This window comes from Cygnus atratus, chromosome Z (genome assembly GCF_013377495.2).
Source record: "Cygnus atratus isolate AKBS03 ecotype Queensland, Australia chromosome Z, CAtr_DNAZoo_HiC_assembly, whole genome shotgun sequence".
NCBI classification, from domain to species: Eukaryota; Metazoa; Chordata; class Aves; order Anseriformes; family Anatidae; genus Cygnus; species Cygnus atratus.
Window position 1 is genome coordinate 9,898,945 of NC_066396.1, and position 22,912 is coordinate 9,921,856.

Genomic DNA, 22,912 nt, shown 5'->3' on the forward strand with positions numbered 1-22,912 from the left:
CAAACACTGAGCGCTGCCCAAAGCCAGCTGCCGGGGGAGAGCTGCCAGGAGGCTGGGTGCACAAATCCAGCGTCGTTGGGCCGGGCAAGGGGAGGCTGTGGTGCTGGCAGGAGGTGCCAGTCGTCCCCCATCCTTCCTCTGCTGTCCCAGCCTTGCTGCTGTCCTCCACCCTCGGGGCCTTGCCAAATCTCAGCTCTGTGCTCCCCGGCCACGCTGGGACGTCTCCAGGCTCCTGGCTGGGAAGCGGGGAGGAAGGGAAGAACGCGCGCTGCGCCGGGGCCAGTCCTGACCCAGAAGTGCGTGCTGTCACTCCCTGACTCATCCGGCACCTGATTTTATTTTTATTTTTTTCCCTCCCCTCCCCGAAGCGGCGTGCTGCATACCACAGCGGTGCTTTTTATAGCCCCGAGCTGCAGCCTCGGCACGTTCCCAACCAGATCCCTGGCACCAAGGGGGACCTGGTCGGTGCCAGCCGTACCAGTGGCAGGGACGCCGTCCCCGTGGTCCCTGCAGCGTTACGGCAAGAAGAGAGCGCGGGCAGCAGAGGAAGATAATTAAACCCTAACCCGGAGCCACGCTCCCGTGCTGCGGAGGCGTTTAAAGAGCCAAATTAGTCACCCACGTGCCACGTGCTGGCTGGGGCCGGTGGCTAGCGGAGGTGGCCTGTCCCTCGCCATCCCCCCCCGGCTCTGAAGGGGCTGTGCTGCTGTTAGGAAGGTTAGAGGGAGGCCAGAGGTTGCTGCCCGCTCCCTGGGAGCATTTTTACGAGCTCAGGAAGCCTGCTGGCCCCGCCGCCCTCCCACGCGCCTACGGAGGAGGCCACTGGGGCTGCCGCCAGCTCCCTCGCAGGCCGTGTGTCTGGAGCATCCGTCTGTCCATCTGCAACACCGGGCTGCATGCGGGGCCGGTGGGGTCCCGCGGGGAGGGGGGTTTTGCAGAGCCGGGGCAGCCAGCCAGCGGGCAGGGAGCGAGGAGCCTCGTGGGGAGCAGTGGAGGGGAGGCGGGGGGGGGACCCACAAGCACCGCGCGTGCTTTCTCCAGACGTGATTTCACCGCCGCAGGGAGGGAGCACAGCCAAGGGACAGGCCCCGCTCGCCCCGGCGGCACCCAGGGCGTTAGTCATTGGGGCCGAGCCATGGCGAGGGGGACGGGGTGTGCCCGGGGTCCCCGTGGCACGGCGAGGGGATGGGAGGCCCGGTGAGCCTGCGGTTCTGGGGAGCTGCCAGGGAAAAGGCGGAGGGAAGGAGGGAGGGATGGGGGAGGCTGCTGGGCTCGCAGCCCATCGTCCCCCTCCTCGCTGCCACGTGGCCGGGAGCCGCTCGGGGAGGGGGCAGAGGGCAGCGGCTGCGCCAAGAAGCCAGGTGTGCGCCGGGTGAGCAGGTGGGGAGGGGATGTGATGGGATAGGGGCACCTTCCCGGCTGGGGCTGCTCCCTCACTGCCTGGCTGCTGCTTTTTGCAGTGGGGCATGGTGTTGGAGAGGCCAGCACATGGGGGAAGAGATGCTGCAGGGAGACTGCATCCATCACTGGGGATGGATGTGGGGTTGAAGCTGCCCCTTGCTGTGCTCTGGCAGCCGCAGCTGCTCTCCCAGATCTGCACCAAGGGAGCTGGGTGGGGGCAGTAAAACCTTGCCGCCCCCCATCCATACCTCTTCTTCTTCCCGACCTGCCTGTTGGTAAATGCTGGAGCCAGGCCCGATGCCAGGTGGTGCAAGCAGAAACTCTGACCGGCCTCTCCTTCACCCCTGGGGACCCGATACCAAGAGGTTTCCTGTGGGCAGAGCAGGACTTTGGGGCAGGAGAAAGGGCAGGCAGCGAGCACCGGGATAGGATGTGCAGGTTTAATGACAAGGGCAAGCTGCATTTTTAACCCCACACAGCGGGCCGCAGGAGTGCTTTGAAACCTATGTCTGCCCAAAGGTGCTGGGCTGGCTGCGCTCCTCAAGCATCAGCAAAGGGGCTTGTGCCAAGGTGCTACCGGTCTGTGGGGCAGCTGATGGTGGGCACGGGGTGGCCCAGGTGGATGCCAAGGGGAGGCTGCTGTCCCTGCCCTCCCCAGGACACGCTGGGGCTGTGACCGCATGCTGGCTGCCCCAGAGCCGCTCGCGAGCAGTGCTGTGGAGCCGGCCAGGTGCCGAGCATGCCGGGAGAGGGGAAAGCCTCGGAGACTCGTTCCGAAACAAGGCTGCCCTTTTATTCTTCTTTACGACTACGTTTTAATATCCACAAACACCCCTCCCTCCCCGGGCGGCTGCCAGCAGAGCCTGCATCGCCTGCGCTTGGCCGACCGAGAAACCCCGGCCAAGCCCAGGGCCCCAGCGCGGGAGAGAGTATTATTTTTTCCCCCTCCTTTTTAATATATGTTTTCTGTAGCTCTAATTGGAAGGGGTTGAGCCCTGGCCAAGGCAAACACACCTGAGGGAGTCTTGCCTTGCAGCCCCCATCTGCTGTGCCAGAGGCTCTGCTCCCCACGCAGCCGCTGCCTGGCCCCTTTATAGGGGAGGGGGATGGTGGGTCGGGTTTGGGGGGGACTATGGAGGAGCCCCAGTGCAGCAGGAGAAGGCAGCACGGCGTTGCACCGGTGAGGCTTCCCGGGAGATGGTGCAGAGCTGGCAGGGGACCCCCCTTTCACAGAATGACCCCCACCCTGCCTGGAGCCGAGGTACCTCCCCACCTGGGGTCTGTGCCCACCTGGGGGGAGGACGGAGCGGGTGCCAACCTTCCACGTGTGTGCTTCGAGGGGTTGCAGCCCCCCCAGCCCCCTGTGTGTCCCACTGTGGGGGGATTATGGCAGCAGGGTGAGGGTGTAGGGGCTCCCCGACGTGCCCCGGTGTGTGTCAGGCTGCGGGGCCACCTACCCGGTGACACCCATCCAGGGACCATTCGGGAAAGCGAGCAGGGGACATTAACATGCCAGGCCACCACAATGGCTTGCATTGACAGCCAAATCCCAACCCGGCTGAAGGTCGGGTGTTTGTTTAGCGCTCCGATTCCCCGCTTCGTTGCCTTTCTTGGGTGGGCTTTCCCGCTCAGCTTTCCTTGCTGCAGTTGTTGCAGGGGCCACCCTGGTGCCCCCATTGCCGAGGGGCTGAGCAGCACAGCCAGGTCCCACAGCACGTCCGTGCTAGCCAGAGCCGAGGGCAGCTCGTGGGGGTCTCCACTTGCCCACCCTGGGCTCCCACCTCTTCTTCTTGGGGTTAAAACTCCGTGCCAAGCACCTGGGGTGCCCACCCTGACCGTGCGCTGGGTGGCACCGCCACGGCTCATCCTGGAGGAGCTTTCCTCGTCCTCTCCAGGTGCCATCTCCCAGGGATGTGCAGGGGATGAGTCTGTGTCCCTGCTCCATCCATGAGGAAGGATGCTGGCCCCAACCACAGCGTCATCCCCTCCTGCTCACCCTGCCCAAGCGGGCATGGAGCGGGCTGCAAACTGCTGGGGGAATTGAGATGCTTCATCATTAAACTATAAAAAGCTGGATCCATCCCCACCAGGAGCTTGCTGGCTCCCTGCAGGTGATGGGCCGTGCCAGAGGAGTTTGCACGGGCTGGGACATGCTGGCGTTCCCCCTCCAAGTGGGGATTTTTGGGGTGCTGTGGCTGCTGAAGGGACCTCGGTCCCCCAGCCGGAGCCAGGGCTGCGCAGAGGGCAGCTCGAGCATTTCGCGAAGGATTTCAGAGCCGTCCTGGCCTTGATTCAAAGCAGGCTGAAACGGGAACATTTCGAAATTCTTTTGGATGAGGAAAATTCCACGGGCAGCCCCCCTCCGGAGAAAGTTTGGGATGGTTGAAATGTTTGGAGAGAGAGGCTGCTTGCTTTTGTTTACTCTGAACTATAACATTGGATGGGCGGGGTGGGGGGGAAGAAAAGGAAAAAAGGAGACAATGGGAGCTTGTAAACAGAGCCGTCCCTGAGCAGGGCCGGGGCGTCCCTCCAGCATCGTGGAAGGAGATGTGTCAGCACGCTCACAACTTTGCCCTGCTTTCCCCCCTGCTCGGATATGCTCACACTTAATCTTTCAGGAGCACTTTTTTTTTTTTTTTTTCCCCTGCACAAAACGATCCAGCCGGTGTTTTTCCAACCTTCTCAACTCACTGCCCCCGTCCCCCGAATGTGGCGGTGGCCTCCTCTTCTTACACCTCCTGGTGTAAGCCCTGTGCTGTGGCTGCTTGTCCCAGGGGGAGGTGGCAATGAATTGGTGTGGCTGCAGGGAACCTTTGCTGTGGCAGCATGAGCAAAGGGGCAAAAAAGAGCTTGTGGGCATGAGGGTCTGCAGCTGCTGTCCCACCCCCCCAAGCAGGTGCCACAGCACACAGAATTCATGGTCCTTTGGTGGTGGCTTTATTTGGCTGCCCAGGTGGCTCCCAATGACACCTGAAATCCTCCTCCAGCCCAAAAGGGATTTTGTTTTGCAGAAGAGTGACAGCAAATTGCTAGCTGTGGGAGCATGTGTGCCATTGAAATGAAACGTTACCAGCTCCTGAAAGCAGGCAGTAACGGCGAAATGTTTATTTTGGACCTGCCGCCCCGCAGCGTTTTGGCTGACCCGAGCGCCTTCGTGCCTTGGAAATGGAGCTGTGCCCGATTGCTCCCAGACACCAGCGAGCCCCCGAGCACGGGGCGGGATGGGGCCGTGCTGCTTGCTGCATCGGGCAGGGACGCGCTGCGGGGCCCCTCTCACCTGGCTCCAGGCTCAAATTCATCTGGAGCAGCCAGACCAGCTTCCCAGCACTGAGGTGCTGGGCTTGCATAGGATGCTCACGTATATGTGCGTGTAGATACACGTATGTGGATGCACATGCTCTTAATCGCAGCTCCAGCATCTGCCCCTCCAGCATGCTCTCTGGGGATTTTTAATTAAGGCCAGGCACCACTTGCCTCTGGGTCCATCGTGGCTTCCTTGTGCTGCCCCTGCCTCCCCCGATGGCAGCCCAGGAGAGCCGGGCAGCACGAGGGCTGGACTGCGTGGTGAAACCTTTCAGCATCCAAAAGCAAAGCAGATTCGGCAAAACCAAGCCTGTATGCAGCCTCCAGCACCTAGCTTCAGGAAAACACCCCAAATCCAAAACTCTCCTGGGACAGAGAGTTTTCCTCTCCTTTCCTGCCCTGCTCTTATCCCAGGCTCACCAAGGTCCCTGCGAGCAAAAGCCCAGCGGGTTCCACCCCTGCCCTTGGGTCTGGCACAGGCTCTGCAGGCACAGTAGGGATGGAGCCCCCCCAGCCACCTCCCATGGGACCCCCCTCCATCCCTTGCCCTCCGCCGGCCAGCTGTCTTTAGGGCCAGATTATTTTTAGGAATTTCTCCAGCGTGCAACTTAGGGCGAGGCAGGGAGCCTGGTGCTGGGGGCTCCTCTCGTCCCCCCCCCCCTGCCCCCCCCCCGAATAAAAGGCTGCCAGCTGGCAGGGCTTGGGGGCTGCTGGCTGCTAACAGAGCCCTTGCTGTTTGGCCCCTGCCGATGCTTCAGGTTACAAGCCGGGAGCCAGAGACTTCTCCTTCCGCGGGCTGGGGCAGGGGAGGGCGCGGGCGAGGGGCCGGGCGGAAATCGCGGCGCTGGGGTGGGAGTTTCCCAGGGTCAGAGCAGAAGCCGTCCCGCAACGAAGCCGCCGCAATGCCGAGGGACAGGGTGGCCACCTGGTCCCCCAACACCGGGTCCCGTTAGTAGCTGCTGGCCCCACGGAGAAGCGAGGTGCAAGGGGTGGCCCCCGGGCGCGGGGAGCTCGGGTTTGGGTAGCGGTGGGGCTGTGGTTAGTGGGGCATGGCTGGGTTTGGGGTGGTGGTGATGGGTTGGATGGAGATGGGTATTTGGGGTGGGAGTGGAGCAGAACACTTCCCTGGGCTGTGATGGGTTTAACCCCGCGTTTGGGCTGTGTTGGGGTTAGCCCCACATTTGGGCTGCGTAACCCACATTTGGGTTGTGCAGGCTCTAACCCTGCATTTGAGCTGAAGTGGGGGTTACTGGACTGCACCAGCCTCCCAGGGAGAGTCTGCGGCTGGTTTTGCTGGTTTGTTCGGGGTTATTCCCGCAGTGGGTGCTGTGCTGCGTGTGTGCATGAAGAGGTGCAAAGGGAAGCAGCACTTTTTGGGGTCCCCAAGGCACTGCACGGGCTGGGGACAGCAAGCAGTGGTTAACCCTTGGACTCGGAGAGCTGTGGGTGAGGAGGTGCTGTGGGCACTGCCAGCAGTCCTGGGGGCAGCGTATGGCTCTGGTGGCTCCAAAAAGGGGGGGGGGCGGGGGGGGAACATGCCTCCCTCCCTCCCTATTGGCACCCATTGTTTGGATTTCACCAGGCATGCCGTGGCTTGGTGGGTGCCAGAGGCACGCTCCCCAGGGGCCTCGGGTTCCTCCCCGCCTCCGCCTCTCCTTGTCCTCAGATTTGGCGAAAAGCAAGCAAAGGATGAATGCAAATAAAAAGCACTGAAAATGCGGGCACGACAGCTGCTTCCCAGAGGGCGAGCCCTGGTGCAGAATACGGCCCCTTCCAGCTTGGTAAGGCAACGCAAGAGGCAGTGGGGGCCATGCGGGTGCCGCAGGTTTGTGCCCCCTCCACATCGAGCCGTGCTGTCGGGTACAAAAACCTCCAGCCTTTCACTCGCATCTGGAGAGGAGACGGTGTCAGGGTGTGCAGGGCTGGTGGTCGCCATTCCACCCTCTGCCTGCCCCAGCTTTGCTGTAGGACCGGGATGCTGCCAGCTTTCTGGGCAGGGCAGCAGCACGGGCAGGGGTTCAGGCCACGCTGTGCCTCCTCAGAGCAGGGCACAGTGCTTCTGCAGGACGGCCAGGAGGAGGGGGGTTTAGCGGGGCACTCCCCGCCTGATCCCGAAGGAAAACAAGCTAAAGAGGGACATTCCTGCTGCTTCAAAACGCCACCGCCCTTGGCCACGGGAGCGGTTTCCCACAGCGGGCACTGGTGGAGAGCAGGGGCTGGGCAACGGGGCCAGGGATGCTCGAGCACAGGAGCGCAGCACGATGGCACGGCCAGGGCACTGGAGCTGGCTGGTGTCACACCTTGCCTGCTGCAGGGTGGCATTTTGCAGGTGGGTGACTCCAGAAGCACCCAGCACATGGTGGGCAGAGCTGCCAAGTGCTTGTGTTGTTTTTTTTTTTTCTCCCGCTACGTCTCCATTTCAGTGATGCTGCCCCAGACCACCCTGTGGAGGGGTTAGGAGGCACCGTGGGTCTGTGCACTCGGTGGGGAGCAACTCGTGTGTGCCCCCAGCTCTGTTTCCCTCCTGCCAATGCGGTATCGTCTGCATGTGTCCCCCCCTGCCCCACCCCTGGCTCTGTGTGCGTCTCTTCCTCTTTGAAGAGTGACTTCAAATGAAGCAAATCAAAAAAAAAAAAAAAAAAAAAAAAAAACACCAAAACCACTGTCTTTCAAAGCAGTGAGTGCAACGGAAAGTTGGCCTCCCCCAGGAATCTGCGCCGAGCTCTGCCAGGCCACTGTGGGGCATGGCACAGCATGGCCATGCCGAGGGGACTGTCACATCCCACATGTGCATCGGTGCTGGTGCACGTGGCTGTGATTTGTGGGGGGGGGGGGAGGAGGGGGGCAGGACATTTTGATTTGTAGCATTTTAAGATGCTGCTGCTGATGGTTTCTGCAGGATGGGGCTCGCGGCAGGACTTGTCCCACAGCTCCCCAAAAGCCTCAATCAGAAAATCTTTGGATGGGCTAAAAAGTCACGAAGTGCGCTGCTCGCTGTCGTGCAATCCCAGCCATTGCCTTTTCACAGCGTGGCCCTGGCAACTGGTGCTGTGCAGCCCTGGGGGGAAAGCAGCAGCCGCTGGCCATGTCCCCACCATCCCATACCAGGACTGATGCCCAGCAGGACAGAGGGACGGCCGGGGTGGTGCGGGGTGAAAGACAGCACCTTGCATTTTCAGCCGGTGCCTGGGTGCAATGAGAGCACCCTGTGCCAGGGCAGGGACGCCCAACATTGCCACCATCCTGGGGCTGAGCCACTCACCCTGGGCTGTCCCCACTGACCCAGCCGTGGTCGGGGAGGTCACCCCGTCCGGTCAGGGAGCAGCCATGTGGGGAGGAAGAAAGGCTCCGATTGTTCCCTCTGCCCAGGCTCAGCTCCAGGCCACTGTGCCGGGACTCCCTGTCCCCGGGTGCGTCACCGCCGGTGCAGACATAGCGGGGCCAGGCTCCGCCTGTGTGGGGTTTGGGAGATAGCAGTGCTGCTAAGGAAGACATCCCGACCATACATGTGTGTGGGCATTCATTTTCACATGTATTTTACCCTCCGTGAGGAATTTTGGGTGCAGAAAGCCAGGGCATCCTTCCTGCACCGAGCGGCTGCCTGGCCCCGAGTGGCTGGCTGCCGGCCACGCCACAGCACTGTTGGAGCACAAAGTCCCCGGGTCTTCCCCCGGTCTGTGGCTCCTGCCCGGTGGGACGATGCCGTGGCTGCCACCCCTCCCGTGGGCTTTTGTGTGTGGCCGTCAGGCAGGCACAGGAGGGACCGCCCCGTGTCCCGTCCTGTGATGTTCGGCTGCGGCTGGGCTTTGGCAGCAGTCAGGCAGGTCACTGGGAGCACCCCCTCCCTCCTGAGTTTTGGGGAAAAAATGAGGGGATCTGGGGGGCAAAAAGCCGTGGCTGGTCTGGGACTGCAGCAAGGCAGATCTGCTTTCACCTCTGCAGCATTTGCACAGCCCACACTTCATAAAGCAGGACAGACAGGAGAAGAAATTATTTGATTTTCAAACTATGTCCACACTAGCATGCTCTCCCTTCTCCCTGATCCCCCTGAGCACCATCCCTTAACTTTGGCCAGTGTGGTGCTTGGAGTTATTTTTGGTGTCTGCTTTTAGAGTGTATTTTAAGTCTTTTTTTCCATCACTGAAATATTTTACTTTCAGGCCTAGTATTCCCAGTTAGTATCAGTTACCAGCATAGTTTTGGCAGGGCTCTTTTCACTGATGTTTCTTGGGAACATTTCTCTGTGTGGTTTAGTAGGAAAAGCTTATGACAGTCTCATGAAATTATTTATGTGTGGGACTTGCAGTTGAGCCTGGCTGGCGTGCGCAGAAGGGTGGAGAGCAGCTCCTGCAGGTATCTGGAGCACCGTGGTGTGATACAAGGGCATCATGGTGTGATACAGGAGCACTGTGATGTGATGCAGGAGCACCATGATGTGATGCAGGAGCAACACGTTCCTTTTCCTCCTTGCACAGGGGAAGCCAGAGCCCAGCTCCCCACTTCTCTGGGTTTTAGCACATCATCCCATTTCTCTCATTTCTTGCAACCCTCATGGTTCGGTGTGTGAACCATGGGCACCAGCAGCTCACTGAGCACAGGGGAAGCAGCATCAGCCCCAGCTCGCCGGGCTGGAGACCGGCCGCCTGCCTGTGGGACAGACACCACCAGCTGCTCCGTGGCAGCTTTCCAGGGCTGGGATATTTCCCTCTGAGCTTTCAAGCCCAGGTGACTCAGCAGGACAGGGATTTACACCCACAGGGCTGCAGCATGCACCTGCCCCTGTGCCTGGGGCTGGCAGGAAGTTTACTGCAGCCCCTGGCCCCTGACCATAAGGGGTGCCCGATAGTATGGGAATGAATAAACAGCCTGCCCGATAGTGCCTGCCCTTTGTTACCAGGCAGGCAGTGTGGGGGGGCTCTGGGGAAAACACAATTCAGCTGTCTCTGTGCCTCTTGGGGCCAGGCAGGGCTGGCTGGAAGGGATGGGATGACAGTGGCTGCCCCAGATGGGGCGATGTTGGCTGATAGGGACAGGACGATGGAGGCAGGGATGGACAGGGATGGGCACCTCGGGGTGAGGACACAGACCCGGGTCTGTGGCTGTCACACACATCCCTGCCTCAGTATCACCTCACTTCTCACCCACGGACAGTTCTCCCTGGGCACAGAGATGACAAACAGCCCAGGAGGGCACAGACTGCATGGACCAGCCCTAATGCCATCCACGCATGGGGAGTGAAAGGAAGCCGCAGCCATCCCCGCTCTCGGTGCAGTCTGAGCTCTCATGGAGCTGCTCCCCCTGCTGCATCAGCCTGTTCAGCACCAATTGCTGCCTCCAGCTGCATAAAACCAGGCCAGAACTGATCTCTTTTTGCTCCAGCTGCACCAGTGCAGGGCTCTGGACCACCCTGCTTTGCTCGCAGGGCTGGGAGCCAGCCAGGGCTCCCAGCACAGGGCTGCAACAGCAAAGAGCCCTCAATCCCTCCAGCCCACGCAGCTCTGAGCTCCTGGCCAGTATTTGCACATCACGTCTCCACTCCAGGCATGGGGAGGACTCAGCAGCCTGCACCGGGGACAGGAGTGTGGGTGTCACAGTCAACCTGCTGTCCCCAACAGGAGGGGGTGAGGTGATGGGGCAGGGTGCATGGTCCCTCAGGGATGCAGGTGCTGGCGCTGGGATAACACGCTCTCCTTTCCCTCTCTGCCCCCCCAGATGCACAGTCCCACCCGAGGCCTGGGCAGGGTGATGGTGTTCCTCGCAGCAGCCCTGGCGTCGGCTTCCCTCGCCGTCCCTGAGGGCTGGGGAGAGGAAGGTGAGCCCCCCTGGCCCCCCGGTTGCAGCAAGGCACAGCCCTTCCAGCATGAGGACACTGGGGCACCCCCAAAAAGGGCATGGATCAAGCAACCTTATGTGTTGTGTTATGTGCAAGCGCCTACCTTAGAGATGCCTTCCCTTCCTGGAATGCAGCCCCACAGCATTGGGTGTCCCCTGGGCAGCCTGCCCCTGTAGCTGCCCACTGCCCAGCCCCAGCTGGGACCAGTCCTTCCCAGTTCCCCACGTGCAGCAGGACCCCAGGGGTGGCACGCGGGGCTGACACCCCTCTGTGTGTCCCTCCAGGTGTGCAGTACGGCCAGGTGGGGACGGACGTGACCCTGTCGTGCGCCGGTGCCCGCGCCGGGTAGGTGTTTTGTGTGCACACCATGGGGTGGTTTAACTGGTGGGCTCCAAAAAAAAAAAACACCAGCATGGGAGCAAAGTCAATGTCTCCATCCCCAGCTGTGCCTGTCTCCCCATCAGCTCTCCCCCAAAGCTTGTGGGGTGTCCCTTCTGTCCCCATCCCCTAACGCCCCATCTCTCCCCTCCCCAGCTCGCCGGTGCAATGGAGACGAGAGGGGGCCACGGCGCTGCCGGCGGGCTCGGCCATCCATCAGGGAGCCCTGGTGCTGCCGCACGCCAGCCTGGCTGCTGCAGGGACCTACAGCTGCCACAGCGAGGATGGCAGCCTCCTGCATACCGTGTCCCTGCGGCTGGGGTGTGAGTAGTGTGTCCGTGGTCTAGGTGGCCAGGGGGTGCCAAGAGGGGATGTGCACAGGTCCCCGCATGCTGGCTGTGCTGCAGGGCAGGGGACCCCTCGCTGACCGTCGCCTCCCCGCGGGCTCCAGACCTGCCGGGGGTCCCCTTTGTGTCCTGCAGAGCATCCGACTATGAGAACTTCTCCTGCTCCTGGACCTCCAGCCTGGAGACCTTCCTCCCCACCAGATACATCACCACCTATAGGTGAGGGCAGGGCACGGGCTTTGGGGTGAGAGCTGGGATCCCTCCCAAGCACAACCCCCAAATCCCGCCTGCACTCTAACCTGCACCGTGGGCTCGCTGCCTGCCCCAGAGCATTGTGGCCAAGGAGCAGGCTGTTCCTTGGAGCAGAGCGTGCTTTAGGGCACATGCACAAGCAGGGTTCCTGAGCAGTGCTGGGGTCCAGCACAGGCTCCCTCCCTCCCTGCTGGTGCGAGAGTGGGTGGACAAGAGAAGCGGGTCATCTGCAAGCCGCCAAGCGCTTCAGCATGCTCCAGGATGAAAGGAGCTGGCGAAACAGCGCTGCCGCTGCTTCTAATTATCATGGCAGGCCAAATTACGGGGCTGCTTTGAAATCAGCCGGAGCCTGTAAAACCTGGAGCGGGGCCCCGCTGCCAGCCGTGCAGGCGCAGGAGGGGAGCAGGGCTCTCCTCGATTCCCCCCTGGGCACCCGTGAGTGCGTGGGCACGGTGGGGAGAGGGTAGTCAGAACCGGAGCCACGTGGAGCTGGCAGCGGAAAGCAGCGGGTCTTGGGGCTGGCACGTGGGGTGAGCACAAGCCAGATGCTGGGGAGTGGAAAATAACACCACATCCCTCCAGGGCCACTTTTATTAGCATGCCTGCATGCTTGCTGCCGCTGTGCACCGAAGAGCAGCGGGCAGGGGGTGTCCTCTGGCACTGGGGACCCTCCTGCGCATCCTGGTTAACCTGGGACCCCCAGCCCCCTGCTCCTCGCTGGTAGTGCTGGGCATGGCGTTAGCTCCAGTCCCTGTGCCGTGGTGCCCATGGGCTGCAAGGGGAGAGTGCGGTGTGGCAAAGCAGCCCCCCCAGGGCCGGTGTGGAGACCTGTGTCCTCACGCTGGGTTACGATGGGGTTGGCATCATGCTGCCTCCTGTCCCCCAGTCCTCACCGTCTGCTTTTCTGTCTCTCCTCGGCAGGAAGAAATCGCTGACGGGAGAAGAGAAGCGGAGGTAGGGCTCACTCCCACCCCGATCCCATGCCCTGGGGACCAGTCCCCATCCAAAAGGCTCTGCCCCTGTCCTCAGCGGGGTCTGCAAGGCGATAACCCCATGGAGGAGCAGGCTCCCCAAGCCATGGAGCTGGGATGGGGGGGTCCCTTTGGCCATATTGGGGATCTGGGGGTGACAGGAGATGCCCAGACCCTGCAGAAGCTGTAACAGGGGTTGCCTCCTCGCTGCTGGTGCGCCGTTCTCCCCATGTGCCCCCACCTTAGCAGCACCAGGGAGCTGTGTACAACTGGGGTGGGGGGGACATGTCACCACCCCGCCTCCCCGTCTGGCAGGAACAAGAGCGGGCACGTGGGGCCATGCCTGCAGGATCCATCCCGTGCCGGTACCTGCACAGTGCACCGCTCGGAGTTCTGGAGCTCCTACCGGCTGAACATCACCGAGGTGAACCCACTGGGCTCCAGCTTCCGCCTCCTGGACATCACCATGCAGGCCATCAGTGAGTGCCTGTCCCCCTGTCCGTCCGTTCGTCCCCCTGTCCATCCGTTCGTCCATCCATGGTGCAGCACAGGGTGTGGGGACACGGCCTAACGGGGTGTCCCTCTCCCCTCCTGCTCAGTTAAGCCGGACCCTCCAGAGGGCTTGGTGGTGGAGCCTGTCCCCCTGGCCCCGCGGCGGCTCTACGTGAGCTGGAAGTACCCCGCGTCCTGGCCCAAGGAGCCCCACTTCCAGCTCCGCTTTCGGCTCCAGTACCGCCCCGTCATCCACCGCTCCTGGTCTGTGGTAAGCAGTGGCCACGGGGGCACGGCGAGGGGTGCCAGGGTGGGATGGTGGCCCTGGGTTTGGGGTGTCCATGTACCCGACGTCTCCCGCTACGCAGGTGGAGACAGTGAACCTGTCCGAGGTAATCACGGACGCCTTCGCGGGGCTGGAGCACGTGGTGCAAGTGAGCGCGAAGGATTTCCTGGACGCGGGGAACTGGAGCGAGTGGAGCGCGGAGGCACGGGCCACCCCGGTCAGAGGTGCAGGGCAGGGGTCCTCACAGCTTGCACCGTCCCTCCCACAGCCCCTCCAGCACCCTAGGCTGCCCCTCTGCAACCCCTTCCCCATGTCACCCCCCTCCCTCGAGTGTCACCAGGGCAAGCCCCAGCTCCTAGGGTCCCTTCACGTTGCCCCAGGATAGCTGGTGCCGTGCACCACCCAAAAACTGGCCCCATGGTGGAAGGTAGAGCTGCAAGGGGGCAAAGCAGCTCCCACCTCCTGCTGCCCCATGGCAGGGTGCAGTTTGGGAACTGTCCCCCATGGCCCTCAGGGCAAAGCAGAGCTGCCAGGAGCACCACAGGGGCACCCTTGGGCTCCCAGGCCCCCATCTCACAGCGAGACCCCAAGGGCACCCTTCTTTACTCCATCCTGCAATGCTACCCATGATTTTGGGTGACTGATTCCCAACCCTGCTGCCCTCCCAGACCCAGCCGCCACGGCAAGTGAAGGAACCACTACAGACGCCAGCCTGGAGAGCCTGGCGGAGGAGCCCTCGCAGGCTCCCAACCCTGAGCCCATCAGTGAGTAGAGCTGGGGGTCGTGGGCGAGGCTGGGGACTGGGGTGGGAGCAGGTCCCAAAACCTGGCTGGAGGGTCCTCGCCGAGTGCTGGGGTCAGTGGCATCCCTCGGCTGTGACAGTTTCCTGTCCCAGACCGCAGCGACCCTCTGGAGAAGATGGCCATCCTGGTCTCCCTTGGGATCTTCGCCTTCTTCATCCTGGCTGCTGTTCTCGTCATCACCATCCTCATCTGGTAGGTGGGGTTCTGGCTGCATGAATGCTGTCCCCATCCCACTCTGGCTCCCGATCCCCCAGCACGGGCACCCCATGTCCCCCAGCCCTGTGCTGGGGTCCCAGCTGGGTAGGGGTGCAGAGCAGTCCCTGCACCCAGGGAGGGCTGCTTGGGGTCCTCAGCCACCACCTCTCCATCCCCAGGCTCCGAATGAGGAAGCACAGCAAGGACGAGACCAAACCCCACAACTTCTTGGTTGCTGCCACCCACTTGAAGGCTCTGCCGAGTGAGTGCCAGTGCAGGTGCACAGGGAAGGGCTCAGGCAGGGCAGTGCCACTGACCCCTTTCCCTCTTTCTCTGCAGGGACCCAAATCCTGCCGTGAGCCCCATCCAACCCCGCTCCGTGCACCTGCTCACCACGTACGGACCGTGACACCACTGTTGGCACCAAGGGCCCGACGCTGCACAGCCTCAGACGCTGCCTCCAGCACCCTTTGGGTGCGGGATGGACCCTAAGGACAGAGGCTGTGCTTCCAGGAGCTTTGGGCTGCCCGTGCCCACCAGGAGCCGGCTGGAGACACCTCGGACTTATGGCAATGAGCCACGCTGAGCACATGGGGATGGGGCACCGAGCCAGCCCCGCGCCGCTGCGCCGTGCCACCTTGAGGGGGACCATGGGCACAGGCTCCCAAGGGTGCTGGGCATCACTGAGCCCCCTCCACCAGCCGTCTAAAGGCAGAAGGGACCCCCACCCCCCTTCTGTGATCCAAATAAATGGGGTAGCGTTGGCGCTACCCAGGCAAGACCCCTTTGCACCTTTCGTCCAGAGCCCCCTGCCCTCCTCAGCCCTTGCTGAATGCCAGCAGAGGATGCAGGCTAGTGGCTGGGGCATCTCGCCTGTCCTGCAGCAGGGACACAACCCTCTGCAGAGCCCCCTGCTTGGCGTGTGCTGCTTGGGCCCCTCCTCACACCTCGACCCGGCCCCTGTAATCTCTTCCATGTGTTGGCACCTCCCAGCCCTGGTGCTCGGCGCCAGCGGCTCCATGCCCAACCAGATCCAGATGGGGAAAAGCAAGCAGCAGCAGCGTGGGGTGGGTCTGGGGGCTCTGTGTTACCCGGGGCTGCCCGAGGCAGGATCCATCCCACCGTGGTCCCCATGTGAGGCAGGGCTGGGAGGTGGCTCTGGTCAGATCCTACCCTGGTATCCTGGAGCTGGGGATGAAAGCTGGTCTGTGCCAGGGAGGGGGGCAGCTCTGTGCCCTTTGCAGAGGCTGGTGGCACCACCAGGAACGTGCCTACCTCCATCTCTGGCATGCTGCTGGGATGGTGCCATACTGGGCTGGGAGCCAAGCCTGCAGCACCCAGCCCAGCTGTGCCCCTCTTCCTGATGTGCCACAGCCACCTTCATCTCCCCTTGGTCCCCAGCACCCTATGGACAGCCCTTCCTGCCTTGAAAACAGCTCTTGCCACCATCAGATCCCACTTGAACAGCACTGTGGAGGGAATCAGGGCTGTGGTTGTCCATAGGATGCTGTTGAACACGTACAACACCCATCCCATAGCATTTGCAAAGTGAGCTGCGTGTTGCCAGCACCTGGTGCTGGTTTAGAGGCGGATGCCTGCTTGTGCCTCAGGAGTGCAATGGCCAGAAAATGGGAGAGTGTGAGCCAACAGCTCTGGCCCCCACATCCTGCCCTGCTTATAAGCTCCTCCAGAGAGTCCAGGCTTGCTCCAAATAAAAGGGAATTGCTGCTGGCTAGTGGAGCAGGGGAGCTGGCAGGGACCACAGGAACCTTGCTGGTGCCCAGAGCCATGCCCGCGTCCCCCAGCAGCCCATAAATGTGATACATGGGCAGCCTGGGAGCCCAGGGAAGCATGAAGCAAAGTGTTTGGGGGTCTGAAGGTATAGTGCATAGCTATACTGCCGGGGGCTGTGTGCCCTGAGAGCTTGAGCTGGCACAGGACGCGGGGAGCGCAGCACTCCTCCGGAGCAGTGAGGCGTGAGGCTGGGGTGAGCAGCAATCTGGGATAAAGGAGAGGCCTCCAGATGCCAAAGTCAACTTTGCCTCCAAGCTGCGGAGGAGAAAAACAGGAAGGGACCATGAGAGCAGTCCCAGTGCCGGCACCTCCCTGTCCCACCGCCGGGCCAGGGCACTTCCTTCAGGGCTCGGGCTCTTTGGTGGCTCTGGCTCGTGGCTGAGCTTGTAGGAGGCTGGAGCCCTGCCGGGACGCACCCAGGGCAAGCAGTGGTGCTGCCAGTCCTGCCTTGCTGCAGCCACCATGATGGGTCATGGGCTGCGCAGCTGTGCCCAGGTCGCTTGGGTGGCACAGGTCCTGCCCTAAATGCCTGGGCTGGCCCTCAAGCCCCGACTCCTCTTCCCCATCACTGCCCTGACGCCTCTCCCCCATCACTGTGCTTTGCACAGGAGGAGGCAGGTTGTCTGCAAAAGAGCCCTCACGTCGCTCTCCTGCTGCTCTCTTCCCTTTTCCTCCAGGAAAGACAAGGAAGCAGTCCTGGTAGATCCTAGGAAATACAAGGGAATGAATCATGTGTATGTCCTGGGGCAAGGGAGAAAGGAAGGAAAACATACACAGACTGAATCAGTAGGGAGGGAAGGGTGCATGGGTTGGAGGAAGGAGCCAGATATATAGAGGGATGCAAGAACTGGGCAGACAGAGGGAGGGAGGCAGAGATGGACAAACGGACGGATAGGCAGATGAACCATTTGCACACCCAAATACTATCCTAAGCATAAAGGTGCTCGTGCAGAGACTGGTTTGTGAGGACAGCTGGGAATCCAAGTGCGTAAGGCTGGCAATGGAAGGCCCGTTGGCAGAGCGAGGACAGTATTTGGGGACAGGTCCAGTGTGTGACCCACACGTCCAGTCCCCATGGAAGTGGAAACATGGCTGGCATGAGGAGACAGAGCCTGAATCAACAGAAAGTCATCCCCTGTGCCAGGCAGAGAGGGGCATCTCCACCCTCCTGGTCTCATGCTGTCCAGGCAGGGGGAGCAGGGCAGGGATCCTGCCCCAGGGACACAGCAAATCCAGACACAAATGCTTTAAAAACCCAGTGCTGGGCATTCACCATGGCTGTAAATTTAAATTCAGCTGTGAGTAGGATATCTCTGCCTGGGGTCTTGCAAGAGCATGCTGGAGACCCCAGAGGTTACCCATGCTCCCTTTTCTTATCCTGCCTTCCTTTCTAGCTGCAAACTCTGTGCCCAGCACCAGCTCTATTTCCTGAAAGAGAAAGCTGGGCATCACCTGGCAGGCCAGATGTGCTGGCACCCAAATGTGGGGAGAGGAGAGGCCTGAGACGCCTCTTCTTGCTGCCCTGTTATAGGCTTCTCCCCGCACAAAAGGCTTGTTTCCTTCTCTCCCTGTTTGCTGTGGTTGCCTCCTCCTTGCCTCCAGGACACTTCTTGTCTTTCATGGCCTAGAAACGCCAAACACAGGGACACAGAGGTGCTGGGAGGCTAAACCAGCAGCTTAGCTGTACCCAAGCAGCGCTGCTCGTGATGCTCTCCGCAAACGGCCGTTCCCCCCCTCAGCCCAGCAGCAGCACTTTCAACGAGCTCACCAAGCACTGGGTTTCTCTGCCAGCTTTTTTTTTTTTTTTTTCTTTTCTTGTGCATCTACACCTGGCTGCAAAGGGCCAGTGAGCTGCCTGGGGAGGCAAAGCTGTGCAGGAAGCTGTGCAGCAGCACCTATCCTCATTTCCTTCTCCCCAGAACTCCCACGTGGGCCAAGACCCCAAGCCCCATACTCCCCCGGGCTCAGAGCAGTCAAGAAGGATGCCCAGACACTATTTTCCCACTAGATGGCAAACAACGCCTTTAAAATAGCCTTCCGAGGAGCTACATGCCTTCCTCCAGTAGAGGAAGCTAAGAAAAGAAAATCCTTCCTCAGGGCAAAGCCTGGGGGCTGGGCGCCTGGGGCTGCCTGCTACGGGGCTGGGGATTGGAGCTTGGCCAAACCTGCCCAGCAAACAGCCTACGGTGGTCCTCCACGCCAGGGACATCTTGCTTTTTTTGCCATTTTTTGAATTGTTTTTTTTTTTTTTTTCCCACCCCCCTGGTTTTGCCCCAATCCTAGGAGACCCATCCCTCACCCCATAAATGCGAGAGAGGCATCTGGATAACCCCGCAAAGCACCTTGAACTGTGGGCGGCCACAAAGCCAAACCCAGAAGCTTTGCTGGGGATTAATCACGCTGTGGTGTGTGAGCCAGATGTGTCCTCGTGCCTGCTAGCAGGAGGGCAAGCCCCCAGCTCCATGTGCAAGCCCTTGTGCTGGGTGTGAATAAAGGAGGAAGGGATGGAGGCTGTGCAGGTGGATGTGTGCGCTCGGCTAAGATCTTCTGCCAGCTCAGATGTATTTCCAGGCTTGCGTGTGCTTGTTTGAATTCAACCCCAGAGTACCTTGTGGTCTCTATACTAACCTTGTGCAGAAGTTTTCTGAGTTTTGTACTGGCTCTGACACCTCTGCAGCCCATCAGCAGGCTGCCACCTTGCTCTTGGGGCAAATCCACCCCTCCAGAGCCCCAGACACGTGCCCAAGGTGTGTAAAAAGCCAGAGCGGGGCCATGCAAGGAGCCACCGGGCATGTTAATGAACTAACAGCAGCTGCTTTTCCTCCACAAAGTGCTCAGAAGCCTTGCTCCTGGCAGCATCAGCTCCGTTTGCTGCCTCCGATGTTTCCTGTCCAGGGCTGTTGTTGGGCATGGTTTATTCTTGGGTGAGAAAGGTCCTCCAGGCTTCCTGGAGACTTCCTTTGGGAAGGATTAATTGCCTCTTCCTCCTTGAGGATGGGAAGTCCCTCTTGGGGCTATTTATAGTTAAAAAAAGAACACACAGAAAATGAAAGAAGGGCGGCTGGGGAACAGAAACCGAAGGAGCTGTCGGGAGCTGGTGAGCAGCATGCGGCTCGGGGCAGCACGCCTCGGCCAAACCCACTGACCCGCTGCCGCGGCCACTGGACCACAAGCGGGGCAGGCGAGAAGCCCTTCTGGCTCGCTGCAGCAGGGCTGGGCTCCCAGCCAGTGCTTTTGTTGGCACGTGCTGGCGGCCGGGGACGTGCCTGGGGCTTTGGGATCGGGGCAGAGGTGGTGACAACGGTGGCCAGAGGCTTCCCCGTCCCTTTGCCCTGTGTGTCACTGTTCCCGAAGGCAGCGGAGCAGCAATTTGGCACAGACGTGGCTATGTCGCTCTGGATGGTGAGACTTACAGATCCAGGAGGGTTTGACCCAGGGGGGGAAATATTTGGCTGTACGGCCTGTGTGCCTGAACAGCCACAGCATCAGAGACCCCCCAGTATCCCCAGGCAAACTATTACTCTGCTCTGCTAACCCAACCCCATCACCCCGGCTATTGACTCTATCTCTGAGCTGAGGACACGAAGGGGCGGGCAATTCCCCTTGCCTGAGGATGTCCCCCATTGCCGTGACATTTTCGTGAGCTCAGCTTCCAGCCCAGGTCCTGGAGTGGCTCTGACCCTTCCCTGTAGGCTCAAGGTTCTGGGATTTTCTTCCTGGGTGGTTTTCACCAAGAAAATGCTACCTGCCTCTGTATGGCACCTGGGAGAGGTGACAGGCTGCCACGGGCCTTGCTTGGACCACATCTTGGGTCCCTGGAAGCTGGATCCTGCTTTGGCTGTGGTGCTGAGTGGCCCCAAGCCAACCAGCAGGCCAGGGGCTAAGGAGCAGGAGTGATACCGTCCATGTCCCTCACCTGCTGCTGCCAGGTGAGAACATACAGTCAAGGAATGGTTTAGGTTGGAAGGGACCTCTCAGGTCATCTGTTCCAGCATCCTCCAGCACAAAGCAGCTTCAGAAACACCAGCGGGGCTGCACCAAGCTGCTCCAGCTAAGTGGGGACTGTGGGATTTCAGCTGTCTCTGCTTCCTCCCCTTCATAAGCAGCTTGGCTCTGCTCCAGGATGAAGCTCTGCAGTAGATACCCTTTTTGTCTGTACTTTTTCATCATGATCCTAGAAATGCAGAAGTTCTTAAGCTGTGGTAAAGATTTGATGGGTGACCTCCAGACCTGCTTCACCCCTGCAGTGCTTCCTGCTCTGTGGGGCTGCCTGGAAGCCTACAGGAGACCTAAGAGCTGACCGAGGTCCGGAGACCAAAGGAAAAACTACCAGTGCCAGAAGGGCCGTGCTTTCATTTCCTCCTGAAGACAAGAAATTTGAAGAAAACAAAACAAAACAAACAAAAAATGAAGACCTGCTGCCTTCACCAGGGTAATGTCTGTGAAGGGAAGTGAAAGCTCTCAGCACAGGCTCCAGCACAGCCCACCGCAACCACGGCTGTGATTCCCCGGTGCAGTAACCCCTGTACTCTTCCTCAAAGCCCAGCTGCAAGCCAGAAAATAAGGAAAAAGACAGAAAGACAGCTACACACAAGGAGGATGGGTATTGTGGTGGAGGGAGGTAGCAGAAACCCAAAGCAGTGCACAGAGGGGATGCTGCCCAGCTGACAGTTTGGCTTCGGTGTCTTTAGGATATGGGCTTTTGGTGTCACCCTGTCACTCCTCTTCTCCCCCAAGAGCATCAAGAAGACCAGCACCCACTACCTCTGATGCTGGAGGCAGGACACAGAGTGATAAAATGCTTCTAATCCATCAGCGGCAAAGGATAAATTATCATCAGCCTCCACAGAGGGTGAGGTTCACCTCGCCCCGACCTTCGTGCTGCCAGCTCCAGCTCTGGTGACATTCCCCGTAGGACAGCAAAAAGCCTGGGTGACATTTCAGGGTCCTCTAGAAGAGAAGAGGAAGCCACCTTCCTGCAAAATGCAGGCATGGAGTTACAGCCGGGCTGGTGCAGTGCCAGAAGAGAGGGGGCAATGTGGGCTGGGTCCTCCCTACAAGTGTCCCTTTAAGGATATCGTACCACTGTGAATATTTACACAAACACACGCAAGGCTCTGTAATCTGCAAGCCTGAGCACATTGTAAAAAGGCTGATAAAGTGCTGAGCTCTCTCTCGATCATTTAGTTTTGCCTTCACATTTTTTTTTCCCACTTGAGAACAGATACTAGGCCGAGTTTGTGTATCTTGTACCCAATAAAGATATTAAGAGCCCTTTAATCTGCCGCTGCACAATCAGCAGGTTATTTTGCCACAGAGGTAAATAGCATTGGTGTGAGAAGTTTGCTGTGTGTGGCTTGGGCAAAACATCCTTGGGCAGTATTCAGTGCGTGCACAGGTGGAGGGCTGGGCAGGCCAACCTTGTCCTATCTGGCTGCAAACCTGGTGGCTTTCCTGTCCTCGCAGGGCACAACGGGCTTTGCACAGTCTGTGTGGATGCTTGCAGGGTGAGGTTTGTTTTCAGGAAATGGCAATGGGGAATGCGGCTGGAGAACCAGCGCGACGCCACCCACTGTCCTGGTCCTTGCTGCCACCGTGCTGCAGCACGGGGCGGGGTGAGGCATTGAGTGGCAGGGGAAGGGATCTGTGCAGAGCAAGGATCCGTGCAAAGCTTCGAGTTGTCAGGATTGTACCAGCTTGGGAGGTTAGAAAGCAGCAGAGCTCCACCAGATATTAATTTGTGCTTTTCCCCCCATGCTCTTTGTGTGCGGTGCAAGCTCTTTTACTGTGAGCACCAGTGCACGTACAGAGGTCTCCTGTGCTCTTCTTGTGCTGGTGGAGGTTTGGGGGGTGTTTTTGTCTTGCTCTGTGTATGAGAAGGGAAAAGAAGAGCTCTGGAGCTGCAGAGAGCAAGGCTTGTGAACCCATCCCAGCACTTCACAGAGTGCTTGAGATAGAGTCTCCTGCAAAGACAAGCTTTACGTGACCAAGAGACCTGGGTAGAGGGCAAGTATCTCCCAGAGCACCCCGTTGCTCTGTGCACATCTCAGGCTTGCTGTGTTCACCCCCATGCACCCCAAAAACCCTCACACAAAGCCCTCCCCAGCTTGTCCTCATCTGCTGCCTGTCCCCCCGTGTCTCTGGGATGTGCTGGCACACACGTGGCCAGGGACAGTGCTGAGCCGGCCGGCCTTGGACTCTGCACAAACAAAGGCAAGAAGAGGCTCGGTGGTGCCTTCCTGCTCCTTCCTGGTGGGTGGCCGGCTTTTTCTGCTGGCCAGGATTTTTCAGGGACGCAGGGACCTTGGGTTAAGCTTTGTTAGGGCAGGGCAAGGAGCCAGGAGAGTTCTTGCCCCGCAGGACACAAGGTCAAAGGATCAACATGACATGCTCCCTCCCGAACAGTGTGTATGTCCCCATCTGCAACCACTTCCTCAGGATGTGACAAAGGCTCCGTAGGTGACAGCCTCTCAGGAATGAAGGGCAGGGAAGAGCCTCAGCTGCTGGTACCCCTCATCCCAGCTTTACCTTCTGCAATGCGTCCATCTGCACCTAAATGCTCCCCATCTGCAGCTGGGTGCTTTCCGCCCAGGTGAGGCACTTCCACTTGCTTTAAGCTTGCCACTTGGTCACTGCAGGGCTGGACATAGCTCATGTCAGACCTGGGGTCAAGAGGAGCTCTGGAGTTGCTGGGTTGGAGCCCTGGCAGCGCTGCAGCAGCACACGGGGAGAAATGTTTCTAACAGCAGTGAAGGGGGCTTTAAAAGACCTTCATGGTTTCCAGGGGTCCGGAGCACTTCTAAGGGGATAGTGGCATTGTAAGGACAGAGGAGGGCAGCTCAGCTGCCCGGCAGGCT

General features: G+C 60.1%; 1 protein-coding gene across 10 annotated transcripts in view; it reads left to right on the forward strand.

Annotated features, from left to right (window-relative positions):
• IL11RA (interleukin 11 receptor subunit alpha) overlaps window positions 1-15,042 on the forward strand; it is a 22,733-nt gene extending 7,691 nt beyond the window's left edge. For 4 of the 10 annotated variants that reach the window (XM_035565877.1, XM_035565880.1, XM_035565881.1 and 1 more), the window contains exons 2-13: window positions 10,417-10,516; window positions 10,822-10,882; window positions 11,072-11,238; window positions 11,367-11,481; window positions 12,436-12,468; window positions 12,801-12,964; window positions 13,085-13,248; window positions 13,346-13,487; window positions 13,932-14,027; window positions 14,146-14,258; window positions 14,441-14,523; window positions 14,601-15,042. In XM_035565877.1, coding sequence (XP_035421770.1) covers window positions 10,417-10,516; window positions 10,822-10,882; window positions 11,072-11,238; window positions 11,367-11,481; window positions 12,436-12,468; window positions 12,801-12,964; window positions 13,085-13,248; window positions 13,346-13,487; window positions 13,932-14,027; window positions 14,146-14,258; window positions 14,441-14,523; window positions 14,601-14,670 — 1,308 coding nt within the window. In that variant the 3' untranslated portion in view covers window positions 14,671-15,042. Of the gene's footprint in view, window positions 1-5,577; window positions 5,685-6,384; window positions 6,486-10,416; window positions 10,517-10,821; window positions 10,883-11,071; window positions 11,239-11,366; window positions 11,482-12,435; window positions 12,469-12,800; window positions 12,965-13,084; window positions 13,249-13,345; window positions 13,488-13,931; window positions 14,028-14,145; window positions 14,259-14,440; window positions 14,524-14,600 lie in introns of those variants that run through there. The other 6 variants (XM_035565878.1, XM_035565886.1, XM_035565884.1 and 3 more) reach the window with 3 other exon arrangements.
• The last annotated feature ends 7,870 nt before the right edge of the window (window positions 15,043-22,912 follow it).